A 17840-nucleotide genomic window follows, 5' to 3' on the forward strand; every position below is an offset into this window, starting at 1 on the left:
TTGGCTGTTTGTTTCTACCTCTCTCCTCACTGGAAGTCTCGGACCTCCAGCCGCCCGCCTCCGCCTTGATTAAACGCTGAAAATAAAATAAAAGAGGGAGACAGGTTTTTCCTATTTTATCTTATTTTGTTTTATTTCTCCCTCTCCCCTCGCTGGAAGCGTCGGGCCTCCCGCCTCCCGCTCCCGCCTCCCGCTCCCGTCTCAAACACGGAGGTCTCCCTCTCCACTGAGCACGATCGGCCTGTTAAATAGCCTGTAAACGTTAACAACTGTGTGACACAAACTCAGTGCTTTGGTCATTAAATAATGTCGGGCTCGGTTCGGGTTCGGACAGAAATATGCGGCCCGTGCCGCACTCTAACACACACACACAAACACACGGAAAACCGGACATTATCATCAGTTTATAAAAACCCCCCGGACGCCCCGGACAGGACGTGAAAAGTGGACATGTCCAGGCAAAAGAGGACGTTTGGTCAGCCTACCCTAAATTGTTATGCGACTGGCATTTTCACTTAGTATGGATGGAGGTTACGTGTGCAGACATTATATTAATATGAATGTAGCCTAACGTGAGATTTCTACTTTTGGGTTGAATCGAGGCTGTACCAACCCAGAAACTACACATGGCAACGCAGACCTCCTGTGTATTTTTTTAAGCTGAAAACCATTTCCCTCAGTGGAAGGGAAGCTTTTAGTTACTTTGATTTTGCTGATAAGAAACAGTAAATTGTGAAGGCAATAAAGCCCCCACAAAATAACATTTTAAGCCTTGTGTGTGATTTATCCTGGCTTCACATGCAAAGAAGAAATCTCCACAAGTCGCTAGGCTAATTAATACAAGGTAAAATTAGACTTGTGCTAATAATGTTAGAATGTTGTATTTATTTGGAAAACTTAAGTAAAAGACAGCAGTTTTGTCAGTGAACCTTGTGAGTTAATATGGAGCAGAATTTTGTAACATACCTTTGTTAAATGTCGCTGTTGTCCCTGGCTTCATATGAGTAGAGAAAATCTAAGTAAACTTTACAGCGCTTCACAAGAACCCCACTGCCAACCAGTGTTTTGGATGTATAACTGTAGAGTGACACAGACACACCACCACAAAGCTATAATTGCTCGCAACGGCATCAGCCATGTGCATAGGTTCTTCATAGAGCTGATGCACAAGTATAAAATAGCCTTATGCCTGAGCCCAGCCACTGTATGGAGCAAACTCATTTAAGCTGCACGAATCTGCGATTGCATTCTTTTGGTCACTCCCTAAAGCCCTTACCAGTGGTGCCTAGAGGATCAGAATTTAGGTGATCCCACTCTGAAGGTAAATTAAGTGAATACTCAAAAGGAGGCGTTGAGAGAGTCTAAAAGCAGTGAAGAGTTCCTGTCAGGATCAGACTGGGGGTCTCCAGCCAGTACTTCTTTTGGATATAATGGCCTTTACTCAGTGGTGGGGGTGGGGATGATGAGGCAGTACAGCCGTCACTGGTTCTCTCTGGATGGAGTTATCACTCCAGGCTGTTTGGGGAGGAACTTCTAAATGGGAGGTAAATTTGTTACTTCCTGCATGGAGTGGATTTTCCACCAGTGTCCCTAATGACTAAAAAAAGTTCATTGTGGCAAATGGGGTGAATTTATGGAGTGTGGGGACTATGTGGGGATGTTGAACATGTCTTTGCAAATTAGTCTAGCTGAATTTTAATAGCAGGGCAGGCAGATTGAGTCTGCACCAGACAAAACACCCATCATAGATCACACTTCCTTCAGTGTGTTGGGATCTGTGTGTGAGAAGGTCTTATCAGTTGTTTGGTTAGGAAGTTGGCTGGATCACCTCTTGAACTGTGTTACATAAATTGTGTAGTCTGTTAAGAGAGGGAGAGCCCCACCCGTTCCAACCCTTCTACACACACTCAGAGGTCAAGGGTTAGCTGAAGAACGTGTGAAGCAGCCAGGCATTTTGCGTCTTATTAAGACATTTTGTCACAACAGTTATTAATCAAGAATAGTTTCCTGTAGAAAACACAAAGTTGTTTCTATCTGTGTCTCAGTGAAGAGAAAGAGGTTGTGGATGTTTTTAATCTTGCTGAATTCCAACCATGTGCCTGGACATCATCTCTTTGGATTAGAAGATATTTGGAGCCACAGGCAGTGTTGTTGAGTCTGTTCATAATTATCCTGTTAAAGTGTCCCAGGATGTGTTCTCATGTTTTATGGTGCATACTTCTCTACCTGTGTAACTGTCTTCAGAGGGTCTTTTTTGTATTTCTGGAGGTTATATTTGATTCTGGATCCCTCTCACATTCCTCCTTAACTCAGTTAATAGAAACAGGGTTACTTCCAAACATATGTAGTTCTGGATAATTTATCCTGGATCCTAGATAATTCAGGATTAAAGCAACTTGCTGATGTCAGCTGAAAACCATTTTATCTCCATGATGTGTAGCCTACCTTTTAGGAAACAAAAGCCCCTTTTACATTGACCAGATTTTCCGCGAATGTTGGGCCGTTTTGCCGGCAAGCTGCGAATGTTTAGACACACATAGCAGGATTGGTGAGTTTATCCGAGGTGCCCAAATGTTTAGACACACATAGCAGGATTGGTGAGTTTATCCGAGGTGCCCAATTTTCCGCCTCGTTGGGTAGTCATATTGGCGGAACCCTTTTAGTTTAAAAAGACCAAGGCGGCCCTCCACAACGGGAGGGGCTGTTGAAGACTTCTGGCGGTGGATAAACAGGAAACAGCTGATAGCAGGAATTAGCGAGCAGCTAGTAGCAAGAGGGAAACGCAAACCTGACAGACACTGTAAAGATGAGCATCTAGGGAGATGAGGAATTGCGCGCCCTCCTTGCCCTCGCAAACAAAGAGGCCATTAACCGTCAGATGACAGGGACGGTGAAGAACGGGCCGACTTACGAGAGAATCACTCAGGACTGACTAGCCACGGCTTCCCTCCCACGTCACTGTTTACGTCACATGATTTGTTACTTGCTCACGCCCCCATTGCCCCGAAAAAGGCGCATTCTGTACAAACAAAAGTAGGCAGGCGGGCTCCACTCCCCGATTTTGTTTTTATACTGCCAATACTGAAAAAAGACTAATTTGACTTTCCTGCAAATTTGCACAATTCCTATCTTAAAAGGGCTAAAGAAAGCCAACTGCATGGTCGGCCTAATAGTGAAAAGTGAAACCATGCTGATCACCAAAAATGGAGATAAAAAGTTTTTATCTTAACAGTGTTCATTCACACTTTGACCTACAAGTGATAATTGCAGTAAGGTCACCAATGTTAAAGGTATTTAAAAAGTCCCGCAAAGATTTATCATTTTGAGACAAAAAATTAAGTAGAATGATTCAAGGGGAGGGCGGCACGGTGGTGTGGTGGTTAGCACTGTCGCCTCACAGCAAGAGGTTTGCCGGTTCGATCCCGGATGTGGGAGACCTTCTGTGCGGAGTTTGCATGTTCTCCCCGTGTCAGCGTGGGTTCTCTCCGGGCACTCCGGCTTCCTCCCACAGTCCAAAGACATGCAGATTGGGGACTAGGTTAATTGATAACTCTGAATTGTCCATAGGTGTGAATGTGAGCGTGAATGGTTGTCTGTCTCTATGTGTCAGCCCTGCGATAGTCTGGCGACCTGTCCAGGGTGTACCCTGCCTCTCGCCCGATGTCAGCTGGGATAGGCTCCAGCCCCCCTGCGACCCTCAAGAGGATGAAGCGGTTAGAAGATGAATGAATGAATGAATGAAGATTCAAGGGGAACTTCATCAATTTTACACATCGAAGTGTTTCTACAGTTGTAGGGGACTATTACTGTATATGTGAAAATGTTGTATAAAACTCAGTGTTTCCAGAGGGAGCTGTGTGATAAATGTCCTCAAGTGATGTCACTTTACAGTGTCAGTTGGGTCTGAGGCAAGCAGCAACCTCTGGGGCTGAAAAATGAAGTCAACACAGATCTCCATGGTAAAATGCTGAACTTTACAGTAGAAATAAATATGTTTACAGGCTGGTACAAAAATAAGTTTTAGTCTTTATAGCTAATTTCAACATTCATGACAACTGTACGGGGAGTGAATTTATTTTTATAACTCATCCATTTCCATTTTATTAAGTCTTAAAGATATGTATAATTAAGGGCGTGGCTGCTTTGAGTGACAGATGGGTGCCATCCATTAACAGGTCGCTACCTCTACAATGACATTGTTTAGGTCGAGTAACCATGGCAGAGTACAGGTGTAGCTGTGGCCGTAGCTGTCGCTGTTTCAGTGTTTTCAGTTCATAAAAGTTAACTGTAATGTTTTGGTTGCCTAAAAAAGTCTTGTTCTACACATGGATGTACTGAGAGACCTAGATACAGAGTTGGAAGAGGACCACCCTTCATTCTTATGAAAGCTATTCAGTGGCACATGAAGCCTAAAGTGCTCAATTTCCGCAGTATGAAAGTACCCAGGCCTTTTGCACTGTGGGGCCCATAGAGCAAGCACACAAGATACTTACAGCCACTGAGCATGGCTGAGCACAGCAGAGTGGCCAACTTCTGCCAGCTGAGCAGCTAACTTCTGGTTTAGTTCTCCGCTAACTTGAATGGGGATACAATGATTTAATCTTGCAGCTTTTTTAGACTTTCTAAATGTTATCAGACCAAATGGCTCACATCTTTTTTTTCTTGACTTTTTTTTACTTTATTTTTCTTATTTTCTACACAAAAAGATAAAAGCAGACAAAACCAAGAACAACAGCCAAGGACATCATAGGTGAAGGTGAAATGCTTAACATCATGTAAACAGAAAATGAAAAGACGCAAGGTTACATTACGTGTGTTATTACACAAGTAATGGGTCTTTTATGTCCAGGAATGTCCTTAAAGATCACAAAGGTCCTATGATCCCTGACTCTGATTCATGGAAAACCAGGATGTTTTTAAAGAGGTAGAAAGCTATAGTCATACTGTATTTCTTAATACGGAAGAGAATGAAACAAAATCACCAAATAGAATAAACATATAAATAAAAGGTCACTTCAAAGTCAAATAAAATGTCAGTGTTTTCCCAATATTTTTCGCTTTTTCAGACGCATGTCTCAGAAAAAATGTCAGTTGTTCCATAACAAAAAAATTCTTTAACTATTACTATAGATTCAGAAGTTGTTGGAGAATCTTTCAGTCATTTCCTGGTTATTGCTTTTTTTTTTTACAGCCTACTAGTAGTATTTGTAAGAATGGCTCAAATCTTAATATTAAAACAAGCTATTTCATGAGAGTTGTGATGCTCCAAAAAAAAAAAAATCTCCACAAATTTACACACATCTCTTTCCCAATGTAAGTCTATGGGAGATGTCTTTTTGGTCCCAGTGGCATCATGTGACAAACCCCAGAAATTGTAGTACCACTGTTTGGCCACTACGATAATTAGCTTCAAAGCCACTTCATGGGGGCCTGTTTCTGTGTTTGGTTGTATGAAAAGACTGATAAGTAGAGGAGACTGGGGATGGTTGTAACATTTCTTTGACATTTCTGTCTATCTTGGAGCTATTTTAAGCCAGTGCATTAGAAATGTGATACGAACTAGTTACATGTGTCTGCTATTAAATGGTATAGCTGTTATCTCTTCATCTCTGTTAAGTCGCAGACACAAGGAATGGAATGTTACAATTCACCCGATAATCTGGGTTAGTTTTTAAAATAGTCTGGGGTGAAATGTAATGTTATGAAATAAGCACTATGACAAAAACTTAAGAGTTAAAAATTTTAACTCAACACTTAAATGACTTTAAAAACATAACTGGTGTGTGTGTGTGTGTGTGTGTGTGTGTGTGTGTCTTTCTGTCTGTGTTTGTTTGTGCTTGTTTGCCTTGCACTTGTGTGTGAGTGTCTTTGTTTGTCTGTTGTGTGTTTGCGCGTCTTGCACTCTTGCTCTTGTTTGCCTGCTTGTTGGTCTATGTATGTTTTATGTTTGTCAATAGCAACTGCATCTGTGTGTGTGTGTGTGTGTGTGTGTGTGTGTGTGCATTTGTGTGTATGAGCCAAGTTTGTCAAAATTTTCCATGGGGTAGGCTGGATTTTTTCACGTTGTTATAACTAACCAAGACTCTTGTAGCCACTAACAAGCTTACCTTACAGCTAACAGCTAAAATATTAGCACTCACTAGGGCTGTGACAATAACCGCATCACCGCGGTCACGTGATGCCTACCACGGTGAAGAGGTCATGGCCGCACAAAAAAAAAAAAAAGAAAAAAAAAAAGCTGATTCATCATGGCGGCGGATCTGGTTCCCAAGCCAAATGCTAAAAGAATACTCCGACGATTTGGGAGTTATGCCCTTTCGCTATCATTTTCATATTGAGACAACATGATCGATATCGTTTTTGTGTCTGTACGTCCAGTGGCTGGGTCTCAGGGGTTAGCATTGGGGTCACTACATCTGGCGCTGTGATCCGCGGAGGGATACACCAGTGAGCAGGCACAGGCACAGACGTAGCCTGTAAACAAAACTCAGCTATTTATTTAGCCTAGCTATATCTCCGGACAATAGTAGCTGCAATGGATGACTTTGAACACGATTTTGAGGAGTTTCTTGTAGCGGACACAGACCCAGAGCCGGAGCATACAGATGAGGAACTCCCAGGTGTTGGATGCTGAACGGGCGAGAAGAGAGGCTGAATCCTCCGGAGTGGCGGAGCAGCAACGTGCCGAGGGGAGACGGAGGTCAGGGGAGGACTGGTGGTGTAGCTGCGGGGCTAGCTAACATATTCCTACGGAGGTGCAATCATTTTGCTGCACAGAATGGGATTCGGTGCTACCATCGTTGGGGAGGCTAGAGATATATCATCAGGAGGAAAACCGCCCCAGAGAGTGCATCACAAGGAGTGAAAACTTTGCAGCAATCACTAAGTTAAACTGGAAAAAACGCCCAGGCCTGCAGGAGCTGATGGACAGCTTTCAGTCGAGTGAGTAATATCGTCCGTGTCATGTCTTTGTTTGCTTTTACCGAGTGACCTAGCGTACCTGTCCCAGAGCCAGTTGCAGCTGTTGCTCACCAGTGTATCCCTCCGCGCAGGATGTAAACACACTATAGTTCATGTATCAAACCTCTTCTAAAACGACTGTGAAATTAAAAGCGTTCCAGCTATGTTACAACCATTCCCGGTCTCACCTACATTTTGTTAAATGGTTTTAAGACTGTTTTTCTGTAGTTGCATTAGCATTAGCATTATCACAGTTAACTATACCTGTAAATGCACCATACTAACCAAGCTAGCAGCTAGTGTCAGGTTATCTCCACTCTCTTGTCCAAATATGGTCACTTTTGGCTAAAACAAAATCCCAAAAATGCCAAACTTAAGGGTTCAAAATAGGAGTCCACAAGTCACAGGGTGACATCACACTGCGACATTAGCCACTTCTAGCTAAACTAAATTTCCAACAAAACTCAGTGAAGTGCAGTGAAGTTGCATTTTTGGTAATGTAGGCACAAGGTTTTGACAAGAATGTGTAAAATAAAACAGTGCAGCATTTATTATTATCGTTATCTATTGTGCCTCAGAGAATGTCATTAGGAGCTGGGAGTGCAATCCTAAATAGGTGGAGTGCCCTTGAAACTCACACATTTAATGACCATTTTGTAGCTTTTTTTTTTGCAAATAGTCTTTTTAATATAATAATTTAAAAGTACATTTAATCACTTACTTTATATGTGGAATCAATGAATTAATCAATTGCAATTAACCAGTGAATAAATGTATAATTACACACCAGTCATCCCATAAGAGGCTATAAAGTAAAATACTGTATACCAGGCTTAAGTATTTGGCATTTTGCTTTGTAGTCTATATTCTTTACTTAAATAATAAGTTAAAAGGACAGCAGCCATCACCAGGAGTGGGCTGTTATTATTTACTCTATGATTTTATTATCACACCCACTGGAGTTTCACATGTGGCCATAGCAAAACTGGGGATCCCTTAATCACTTATCTTAAATTCTCAGCATATATGAAATAAAGGATATGTGTGTGATTTAAAAGAACTTTACAAAAGCTTTCAGCAGAGCAGCAAGAGGAACAAAACTGGACTTAAGTAATGTAGAAAAAAGAGAAGGGTCACATTTTGTGACTTTGTGTTGACTTATTCATCTGTTGAAACTGAAGCATATATGTTCATGGAGACAGACGAGTAAAACATGCTGAAAGCCCTCAGTAAGGGCTGGTTGGCCTTTACAGTCTGTTATGGCTCTGTGGAAATATGTTAACAGCAGGGTTGTCAAACTAATAGCCTGTCCCTCCTCCCCCAGCAGATGCTTTGTTAATCATAGCTCAGAGACAGGGGCCAAAGAGGAAGAGTTAAGAAGAAAATGGGAGCAGAGTTTCCTAGTTTGTTCACAATTGAATCTCCATAACATTCTGCTGCGTGGTACCTCTCAGCTCCATATTCCTGCTCTACCCCCACCCTGTTTGGGAGAAGGAAAGAGTGACTAAGAGCTGGTTTGGATAAAGATAAACAATTGACACTGGAGCTTTGTTTTACATACATCTAAAAGCTTTCTTTTTCATGACTCACCCTAGTTTTCCACAGACTGAGCTTGGTATGCACACGCTTATCAGAGAGCCTATAAAATGCAAATGACTCTGCTTGTCCCCTGTCACGACCTTCTCAGTCTCATTTATTGTCTTGTCTTTGAGCCTCCAAATGGCCAAATATTTGAGGGGAAGTGCCTCCTTTTTTATGAGATAGCTATTGTTGTTCTAACTCAGTCATGGGGATGGAGTTACCCCTGCATAAGCTGCCTCTGTGATGAGGGCTCGCAAGGTGGGAAAACAGTATTAGAGCCAGTAAAGGGGAAATTCCACTGCTAGCAAGTGATACCATCTGACAATCCAGAGAGTGCCATGATACAGTCATTATGTCAGAAAGACTGTAAACGTGCTTGTTTATGTCTAGATGATAGGACTGATGGAGCCTGTGTGATAAAAGTAGTCACATCTGGACATGGTTTGTGTTTGAGAGGAACTTCACCACCATCATATTTCTGTATGGAACTAGTGTTGTAGTCACAAGAATGCTTCCATTACAGCTGAAAAAAGCAAGCTTTTGATACATGTTTGGTAATATTTTTACATATTAACATTTCAGATAACTGTAGCTTGACTTAATGGTTTAACATTTAAAATAGCAGAGAACTTAAAATTAGGTGCTTTAAGGGCCCTGACACACCAAGCCAATGGTCAAATGTCAGTCAATGTTTGGCCATCGGTGAGTGTCTGTTGCCCTAGTGGGTGCGGGGTGTCAGGCAGCGTTGCTGCTTGTTGGTGCTAGTTGGCTTTATTTTTGACGATTTTAGCATGTTGAATCGTTGACAGCGGAACCTGTTGGTGAATGAAATCACTGAAATGAAAGTGAGGAAAGTCAACACACAGCTAAAGTCAAGAGGGAGAGGTCGAAACAAACTAATTATAGCTAGTTGGGCTAATTTATTTTTTATTTCATTCAGTTGGGCAACTGAATGTGGCCAGACTTATTTCTTTCGGTGTGCTGAGTTATGGCTGATGATGGGCCAGGTCATTTTTGATAATGGCCCAGTGGTGGCAGTGTAGGCGGCTGGGATTGGGCCAGCTGATTTGGCTAGATTCTGGGGCATCATTCAGGCTGAGTCTTAGCCGAGTCGGGCAACTGGATGTGGCCCAACTTATTTCTTCCGGCGTGCTGAGTTCGGGCCAATGCAGGGCCAGGTCATTTTGGCTACCTGGGAAGATTGTATCCATTGAGGTCTTTAGCAGAAACATTTCCTGATGGTCTGTGTTGCTGTTCACTGGCACATGGTAAATATGTTCCGTTCTTTCAACATTGAATTGTGCTGTTAATGTGCTAACTGGCTACCTAGCATCAAGATGGTCTTCCGCTTTCCCTTTGTGAATGCTGACTAAAAGCCATCTACTAGTATAGAGGGGTATTTCCTTTCACACAGGCACAGAACATACATGTTGGAAGGCCGTTGGTTGTAGTCTTTGTGGTGTGTTCATGGGCAACTTTTTGGCTGAGACATGGGGCTCTAGTTTGGCAGACTGGGCGAGGCGGGGGCGCAGCGCACCTGCGCTTCACCAACAGGGAGTGGCCAGGCGGATTTTGCAAGTTTGGCACACCGTGCGCCTGGCGCAGCTACTCCTCTTTCCCACCTCCGTCCCTCCTACCTGCGCAAGTCGGAAAGAGGGAAGAGAGAAGGCGTGGAGTGGGTTTTACACACATCACACCAATCAAATGAGCCCCTCTCCTCGCCCTTAAATGCGCCGCGCGAAGGCGTAATGAGAGTTTACTCAATTCGCCATGGCAGAAGAGAGCAGCAGCGTCAGACGGCCAAACTTCTCCCAGGAGGAAACTGATGTTTTGGTCCGGGAGGTCCAAGCTCGCAGTGTCCGAATATACGGAACTGCGAGCAGACCTCCACGGGCTGATGATGCAAAGGTAGCCTGGGAGGAGGTCACCACAATTGTAAATCAATGTTGCGTTTCTCTCGTGCGCGCGCTCTCTCTTTCTCTCTCGCAGTCTCACTCTGTTTCTTTTCTTTTGACTTTTCTAAGATGACAGATGCTGAATATATACTCCCTATCTGATGCTGTGGCTGTTTGTGGTTGGCTGAGAGGGATGTGAACTCATTAGTTTGCAGCTGTGTTAATCAAATCAGGTTGGGTTTCCATTACGCGTGCCAAACGTGCCAAACGGTGCCAATCCCCTTTGATCTGACATCAGATGTGACGGGACAGTCGATATAGAGATACATTTATGTGCTGATTGCAGATAGTTGCATTGAATAGTGTTTTTTGGGGTATTTATTGCATCGTTAATGTGCCTGATATTGTGGAAACCTGCCTGTGAGGTTTTGGTGACGTGTGCGCACTGTCCGCCGGTCAGCCAAACTTCGGCTTACACGGGCTGCGCTCGGCCTGCACTGACAGTAGACCTGGTTTCAGCTGGCGAGCTTTTAGCGCACCTTCGGCGAAGCCTTTTGGCATGAAACTGTCACTGTGCCAAGCTGGATCTGTCGACACCTCCCTCTGCTGCGCCGCCACACCCATCTCAGCGCACCTCGGTCTGCCAAACTACCAAACTGAGCGCGCCTCAGGTTGCGCTGCTCGAAACTAGCTCTGCGCGGGGTTCGCCACCCTGCGCCACCCTGCGCTGTGCTGGGAAACTAGGGCCCATGGTGACGTCAGGCAGCTCAGCAGGGGGCATTTATTGCCACCAGTTCTCTTGAGTATGTTTGGTGTGTCTGGGCCTTAAGAGTTGAGTATGCTTCAAACGAGCATGGGCATGCTCCCCTACAATGTCGGAAATGTGTGGAAGGAGAAGGTTTCAAAGCCGTTTGACAGTCCGAACACCACTTGGACTACATCCCCAATAATGTGTTTTGATTTTGAATTGCAGCAATGCCCAATCATTTTTACCACCGCCTTGACTTATACCCATGTTACTTTCAGTAACAATTCCACCTAGTTGTCGGCCCAAGTAAAAAAATATCTGGTCTTAGTTTTTGGCATCTCTATAGTATTTTCTGTAATAAAGCAACCAAAACCAGAGTAGACAATCTCCTTCCTGTTTACATCGGCACACACATGCCCAGTGTACGTGATGGGTCTCCAATTAAAACTTAAATGAACTTACCAAACAATGATTTTATGGCCCCCCTGCAGTAAACTCCAAGGACCTCCTAGGGTCGTAGACCCCCTGTTCAAGACCTAGAGGCTATAGAATAATAACACTACTAGCATTTACATTGTTCCCTATAAGCCTTACTTACACTATGTAATTCTGTCTGCTCTCAGGTATGGCCTTCTAAGAAAAGGTAGGCTCAATTTACAGAACAAAATTGTCTGCTTCCACTTTAAGGAGCATGTCTGACCAAAGAAGGTCACAGAAGGTCAGCATTGTTACTTGGTTTAGCCACTACATTGTTAACACATTGATGCATTATAGCTGAAGCTACTGACCATTTCCTATCTAATTAGAGTGACAGACACTCAACAGAAAACAAGGTCAGATTTTAGAGAGAGAACTTTATTGTTAGTGCGTGTAAGGAAATTCAAGTGGCATACAAGTCTGGTTACACACATCAGCAGCCAGTCATGAGCAGCCAGAGGTGTTACTAATGTATGAAGACAATGCAAGCTGAGCTCAACAGAATCTACCTATAGTCTGATTATGGGCAGAAAATACTGATGTGCAGTCAGTGCTGCCATAACAGAAACACCTCCAAATATAGTGAAATACAACACAAGAGAGAGGCGTAAGGTGTGGTAAAGTGAGCAGTAATATGTTAGAAACTACATTTGTTGTGATTTGCAGCACAGTGGTGCAGTGGCTAGCACTTTCAACTCACAGCAAGAGGGTTCTGCTTCAAACCTGCCAACTGCCTGGGGCTGTTCTGTGCAGAGTTTGCATGTTCTCCATGTGTCAGTGTGAGCTTTACCCAGGTTCTCTGGCTTCCCCCCACAGTCCAAAGACATGCAGGTCAGAATAACTGTCTATTGGTGTGAATGTTTGTCTGTCTCTATAGTCCAAACAACAGACTATAGAACCGAACAACAGTGACATCATGCCACTCCAGTGTGTGATTTTAGACAGCATGCAGTAGCCAACATGCTAAAGAGGCAGGAAGGGCACGACATGTAACATGTCACCCCCAGTCTGCAATTGTACCTTTTATACCGAACGGCGACGTGGCAGTGTAAAAGGGGCTTATGTGTCAGTCCTGTGATATTCTGGCAACCTGCTTAGGTAATACCCTGCCTCTAGCCCAGTGTCAGCTGTGATATGCTTCAGTGCCCCCACCCCCGCCACACTCTTGCATCAGAATAAGCTGGTATGGAAAACCAATGAATGAATTTGTTGTCATGTATTGGCAGTTAAGTTGCTCATGTTGTTTTAAGGCATGCCTTTAGACCTGCATTTAAGGGCTACTCTGTCCACCCCAGTCCACCCTTTGTTTGACCAAGTCTCTACTCAAGGACTCCCCCCTTGGCGTCTCCCCTCAGGGCACTCATAGATTGCAAGATCTGCCCACTTGAGACTGACAACAAATCAAAAAAGGCAGTTGACAACTTGGGACCGTGGCATCAAAGAGATAAAATGCAGTTTAGTTGCATCTTTTCACAGCTATTTTCTTAAACTTGACAACGTTTCTTTCAGAACCAAAGCCAAAGACAATACAACTATTCTCGTAGACTCAGCAGTATTAACCATAACCAACTTCTATGTAGCTTTTTGTATAAATGGAATTTGATTCATACACTGTAATGAACCTCATACATGGTAAAAATATTGTTTTTCCTCGGAACTATTACGTTTTAATGCATTCTGTATGGAAACATACAAATGTGAATGTATAGGATTATGTAAATACTTATATTACAATAATGAAGCATCCCCAGGTTATCAGAACACAATTTAGCCCCAAACTGGTGGTTACTTACCAAATGAAATCATGAAAAAGTGTGTATCTTAATTATTGTATTACCAGGAGCTATGTCAATGTTTTAGTCTAGTCCTGTAATTTTGTTAAGTGTTAAATGTGAGTCATTTTTGTGCACTGTCACAAATGTAAAGTTGTTGTGGACCTCAAGAGGAATAGCTACTGCAAAGCAGTGGCTAATGGGGATCCTAATAAACTAAACTAAACTAGATGGTACTCGGCTTGTGGTGTCAAAGCACAAAAAAACAAAAACATTAGAACATCTTTCGACACTTTGAGCATGACAAGCTCAGAGATATATAATAGTGAGAAGGCAGACATCTCTACAGCTGATATCTTCAACACCCAGCAACTCACACTGAAACAATCCAGATTGTTAAATAGCACTACAGATTAGACCGTTTGAACTGTTTACATAGAAACAAATGGAACGATGTAATGTCATTACAACGCAGAATTAACAGTCATCTTTGCAGCTCTACAAGGCTTTTTGTCTCTTTCAGCCAATTGTTTTGTTTTTTATGACCCACAACTTTAATGTTAATGTTCAGTCTGTGCACTCTTATCAAACTGGTTTCCAGCTGCAGCAGGAAGATACATTTAGCAGCAAACAGCAGACAGACCCAGTAAGAGACTAGTCGCTAATAGGGCTGCAACGATTAATCGACTAATCGATGACTAATCGACTATTAAAATAATCGGTAACTATTTTAGTAATCGACTAATCGGTTTGAGTCATTTTTCATAGAAAAGTACTATAAAAGTACCCCAAAATACTCTTATTGCAGCTTCTTATGTTGAAATATTGGCAGCTTTACACACTCTCCCATGACGGTGAACTAAAACCCTTTGGTGTGAGTACGAAACAAGACATTAGATGACATAATTTTGAGGTTTGGGAGAAACAGACCGACATTTTTCAACATTTTAATACATTTTTCGATAAAATGATTAGTCGACTAATCGAAGAAATAATCGACAGATTAATCGACAATGAAAATAATCGTTAGTTGCAGCCCTAGTCGCTAAAGAGAGAGATTTTTCTCAGGAGTTGGTAGAGACCAAAGCAGAGCTAAATGTAGAGTAAATATTGGACTTGGAGTTCAAATAAATGTTAATGTTGCTGTGTGTCTGCTGGATGTGTCAGTAGGCATTCCATTGCCAAGAGATTGGCCATATCAACCTTATAGGATGCGGATAAGATAGTGGCTGAGTATCTGAAAGCTTGTTTTGATGTTTGCTTCCTTTTTGTGGCCAGGAAATTATTAAATCTTTACAGATTTGTTTGAAAGTAACTTTAGAATATCATGCCCAAATATGTTCACAATCAGATAAATAAACAAAGTCTATGAGATTCATTAAGTCATTATTGTATGTTATAGTAAAAGTAGTGGTAAATTATTTTATCAAATGTTTATTTTCATTTGACCCATTTTGCATTGGAGCCACCTAACAAAGAGAGTGAGCGTATGGTATGTAGCTTCAGGCAGTCTGGGTGCTTCCATCAGATACACTAACCCTAAGCTTTTATGAGGGGTCATAATTTCAGGGCACCGTCTGTGTCTCCTTTCACAGTCAGGAGAGTAGGTGTGTGTTGTACAGGTTAAGAGATTGGTTGAAATAACAGAAAAACATTCCATCAGACTTTCTATCACACTCCTAATTGACTTGGGAGAGTACTATTTTAGGATTTCTGCTCTCATTTTTGTCTGCATTGGCTTCATTTCACCTCCTTTCCCTGATAGCTCAGTCCAGCGGACAGGACATTGCTTGTGGTGGTGAGTAAATGGCTTCTCTGCAAAATTAGGTCATAAAGTTTATGGAAGGCTTGTTCACCTCTTCTGTCTTCTGCTGGTTTTACATCTGCCATTCCTGTTTCAACCAGTAACAAAGTGAGGACGGTATACTCAACCCACATTGTGTACTTATCTAGTTTCGTAACAGTTGTGCTCCAGCCACAGACTCTATCAGGGAAGAGTGAAAAGATTAAGTAGATCCTTTGAAAGATTGGTTTCTTAGCAACAACACGTTTGCACCAGTATAGTTTGGTTGCTTTGTTCATCCTGAACAGGGACAGCTGGTGAACATATAAAATTTAATTCTCATGGTCACCAGAGGATGATTCCTAATCATTATGGTGACCTTTCCCCTGGTCAACATGGGCCTATCATATCTAAGAAAATTAAAAATGTAATGGACATAATGCTATTAAATTTACTGAACACATTCATGTTCCCCAGAGGATGAACCCCTCACAATTTGGACAGTCTGTGAGCTTTCCTCTAGCACCACCCTCATGATGGCTGAGCACATTCATGTGCCAAGGTGGCCTGTTTTTCTTTTTCTTTCATTTTATGTTAATGACTCTCCCCTAATCCTCAGGACAATCTTGTGTTTAGATATAGCACTGGTAAGGCTCAAAAAGACAGACAGATGTAAAAATGCCACCTGGTTTGGATGTCAGTTTCCTACCTCTGCAAACCCGTAATGAATATTTGGATATTCTTTTAAAAAAAAGTAAGATGCCACAGAAGGTGGAAGACATGATTTATAGGGAAAACTACAGTATTTAATTAAATCAGATAGAACCAAATGAAACCATATCTGTACTTATTCAAAAACACATGCCCTGTGCACAACACTGTCAGTCCTTATAACTGGGTGCGAGTGACTGCAGGACACATCAGACTGATAGTAGGGGTGGGAATCGAAATCGAAATTATTTCTCCAAAGGAAAACTTTGTCAACACCAGTTTTTCCTCATAAGATAAAGTTTTCAGTCTGTTCATCTCACTTTAATCAATTTTGTCACAGCAAAATGTGATGCAAAACAGACAGACTGACAAACACCATCATAAAACCTGTCAGAATTGCTTCATACACCTGACAACCTGAACTGCTGGCAGATTTAAAGCCCTCTGCGAGGCCAGATTCAGTGTGTGAGGGAAACACTTAACATCCAGGTACCCTGCTAACTGAATGGCAACATCCATGTTAGAAGCGCTGTCTGTAATTTTTGCTCCGGTGTGACTTTCTCTAGTTTGGAGAACATGAGACAGCAGTCGCCCATTCTCTGTGAGATAATGTGCCGTTATAGTCACATATGAATCAACTGACCTCAAAGTCCAGGTGTCAAGTTAATTCAGATTCAGATTCAGATTCAGAAGACTTTATTAATCCCCGGGGGGAAATTGTTTTTGTTCCAATGCTCCGTGCAAAGTAGAAATAGAAATACAGCATGAATGGAAACAAGAGATAAAGATGAAGATATAAATAAGATACTAAAATAGACAATGAAATAAATAAAATAAATATTAAAGTAGACATTAAAATAAAATAAAATAAAATATTAAAGTAGACATTAGAACAAAATAGAATATTAAAGTAGACATTAACATAAAATAAAATATTAAAGTAGACAATAAAGTAAAAAAAAAAAATGCCACCCTTCCTGCTGTACTTAAAGATTCCTCAACTTTATGCTTCACTTCTCTGTAGAGCTTGGTTGGCTGTGTTGGTGAAAAAACGTCAGGACTGAGTCACATACCTGAGTTCCAGTGTTTTTAGCATGTAACAAACAAAAGCCCTAGTTTTCAACAACGCTGTATGGACGCAGCTCTTTGCACATGAAGTAGGTGATGGACTGTGTTATTTTCTTAGCTCTCTCAGAGTTGGGTGGTAGTTTTGTCAAGCTAAGTGTGTCCAGCGTTAGTTTATTTTTCTGCGGACTCAGTGTAGCATTAGCTTGGCTGTCAGCAGCTAATGCTATCTCTGGATGGTGGAGTGTGCGGTGAGCCCTCATGTTCGTAGCATTCCCAGAGTATTTTATTCTCATATGACACTGTTTGCAAATTGCATGCGTTATATCAAAATCCACCTTTCCTTCAATGTCAAAAAATCCAGACACTGACGGTGCTGACACCCTTGCAGATGTCACCAGGGAAAGAAAAATCAGCACCATCTAGTGGACTGAAAAATAAATTGATTTTATTCGTAGAAAAAGTTTTAGTAAGATGTGTATTTGCAAAAATGAATATTGTGTATAACAAAAGATCTATACTTGATGTCCGTGAATTGATACAATATCACCATGCACAATGTCGCCCACCCCCACCCTAATTGATAGTAAATAAGTAGATGCACCGCACTTATTTACTAAGAACTATATCTAAATGAAACAAAGCAAAATCTACTATTTTGAGAACAATCTAGGGATGTATCTAATGATCCCATTAATATAAAACTCAAAACAGCTGAGTGGTTCTTTCTTTATTAAGACAGCACTTTCCTGTGTAACTGAGGAGGCCCTAAATAACTCCCATGACAGAAAACTGAGAGGCTGACCAGGGTGAGAGAGACAGAGGAGGCACACAGTGCGGTCTGAACT

The 17840-nt window shown here is 42.0% G+C and overlaps 1 protein-coding gene across 2 annotated transcripts in view; it reads left to right on the forward strand.

Annotated features, from left to right (window-relative positions):
• ror2 (receptor tyrosine kinase-like orphan receptor 2) overlaps positions 1-17840 on the forward strand; it is a 92856-nt gene that overhangs the window by 24342 nt on the left and 50674 nt on the right. Inside the window, exon 1 of one of the 2 annotated variants that reach the window (XM_050052668.1) lies at positions 6274-6942. The exons of the other annotated variant lie outside the window; for it this stretch is intronic. Coding sequence (XP_049908625.1) covers positions 6924-6942 — 19 coding nt within the window. The 5' untranslated portion in view covers positions 6274-6923. Of the gene's footprint in view, positions 1-6273; positions 6943-17840 lie in introns of those variants that run through there. 2 annotated transcript variants of the gene reach the window in all.

This window comes from Epinephelus moara, chromosome 9 (genome assembly GCF_006386435.1).
Source record: "Epinephelus moara isolate mb chromosome 9, YSFRI_EMoa_1.0, whole genome shotgun sequence".
In the NCBI taxonomy this organism is placed as follows: Eukaryota; Metazoa; Chordata; class Actinopteri; order Perciformes; family Serranidae; genus Epinephelus; species Epinephelus moara.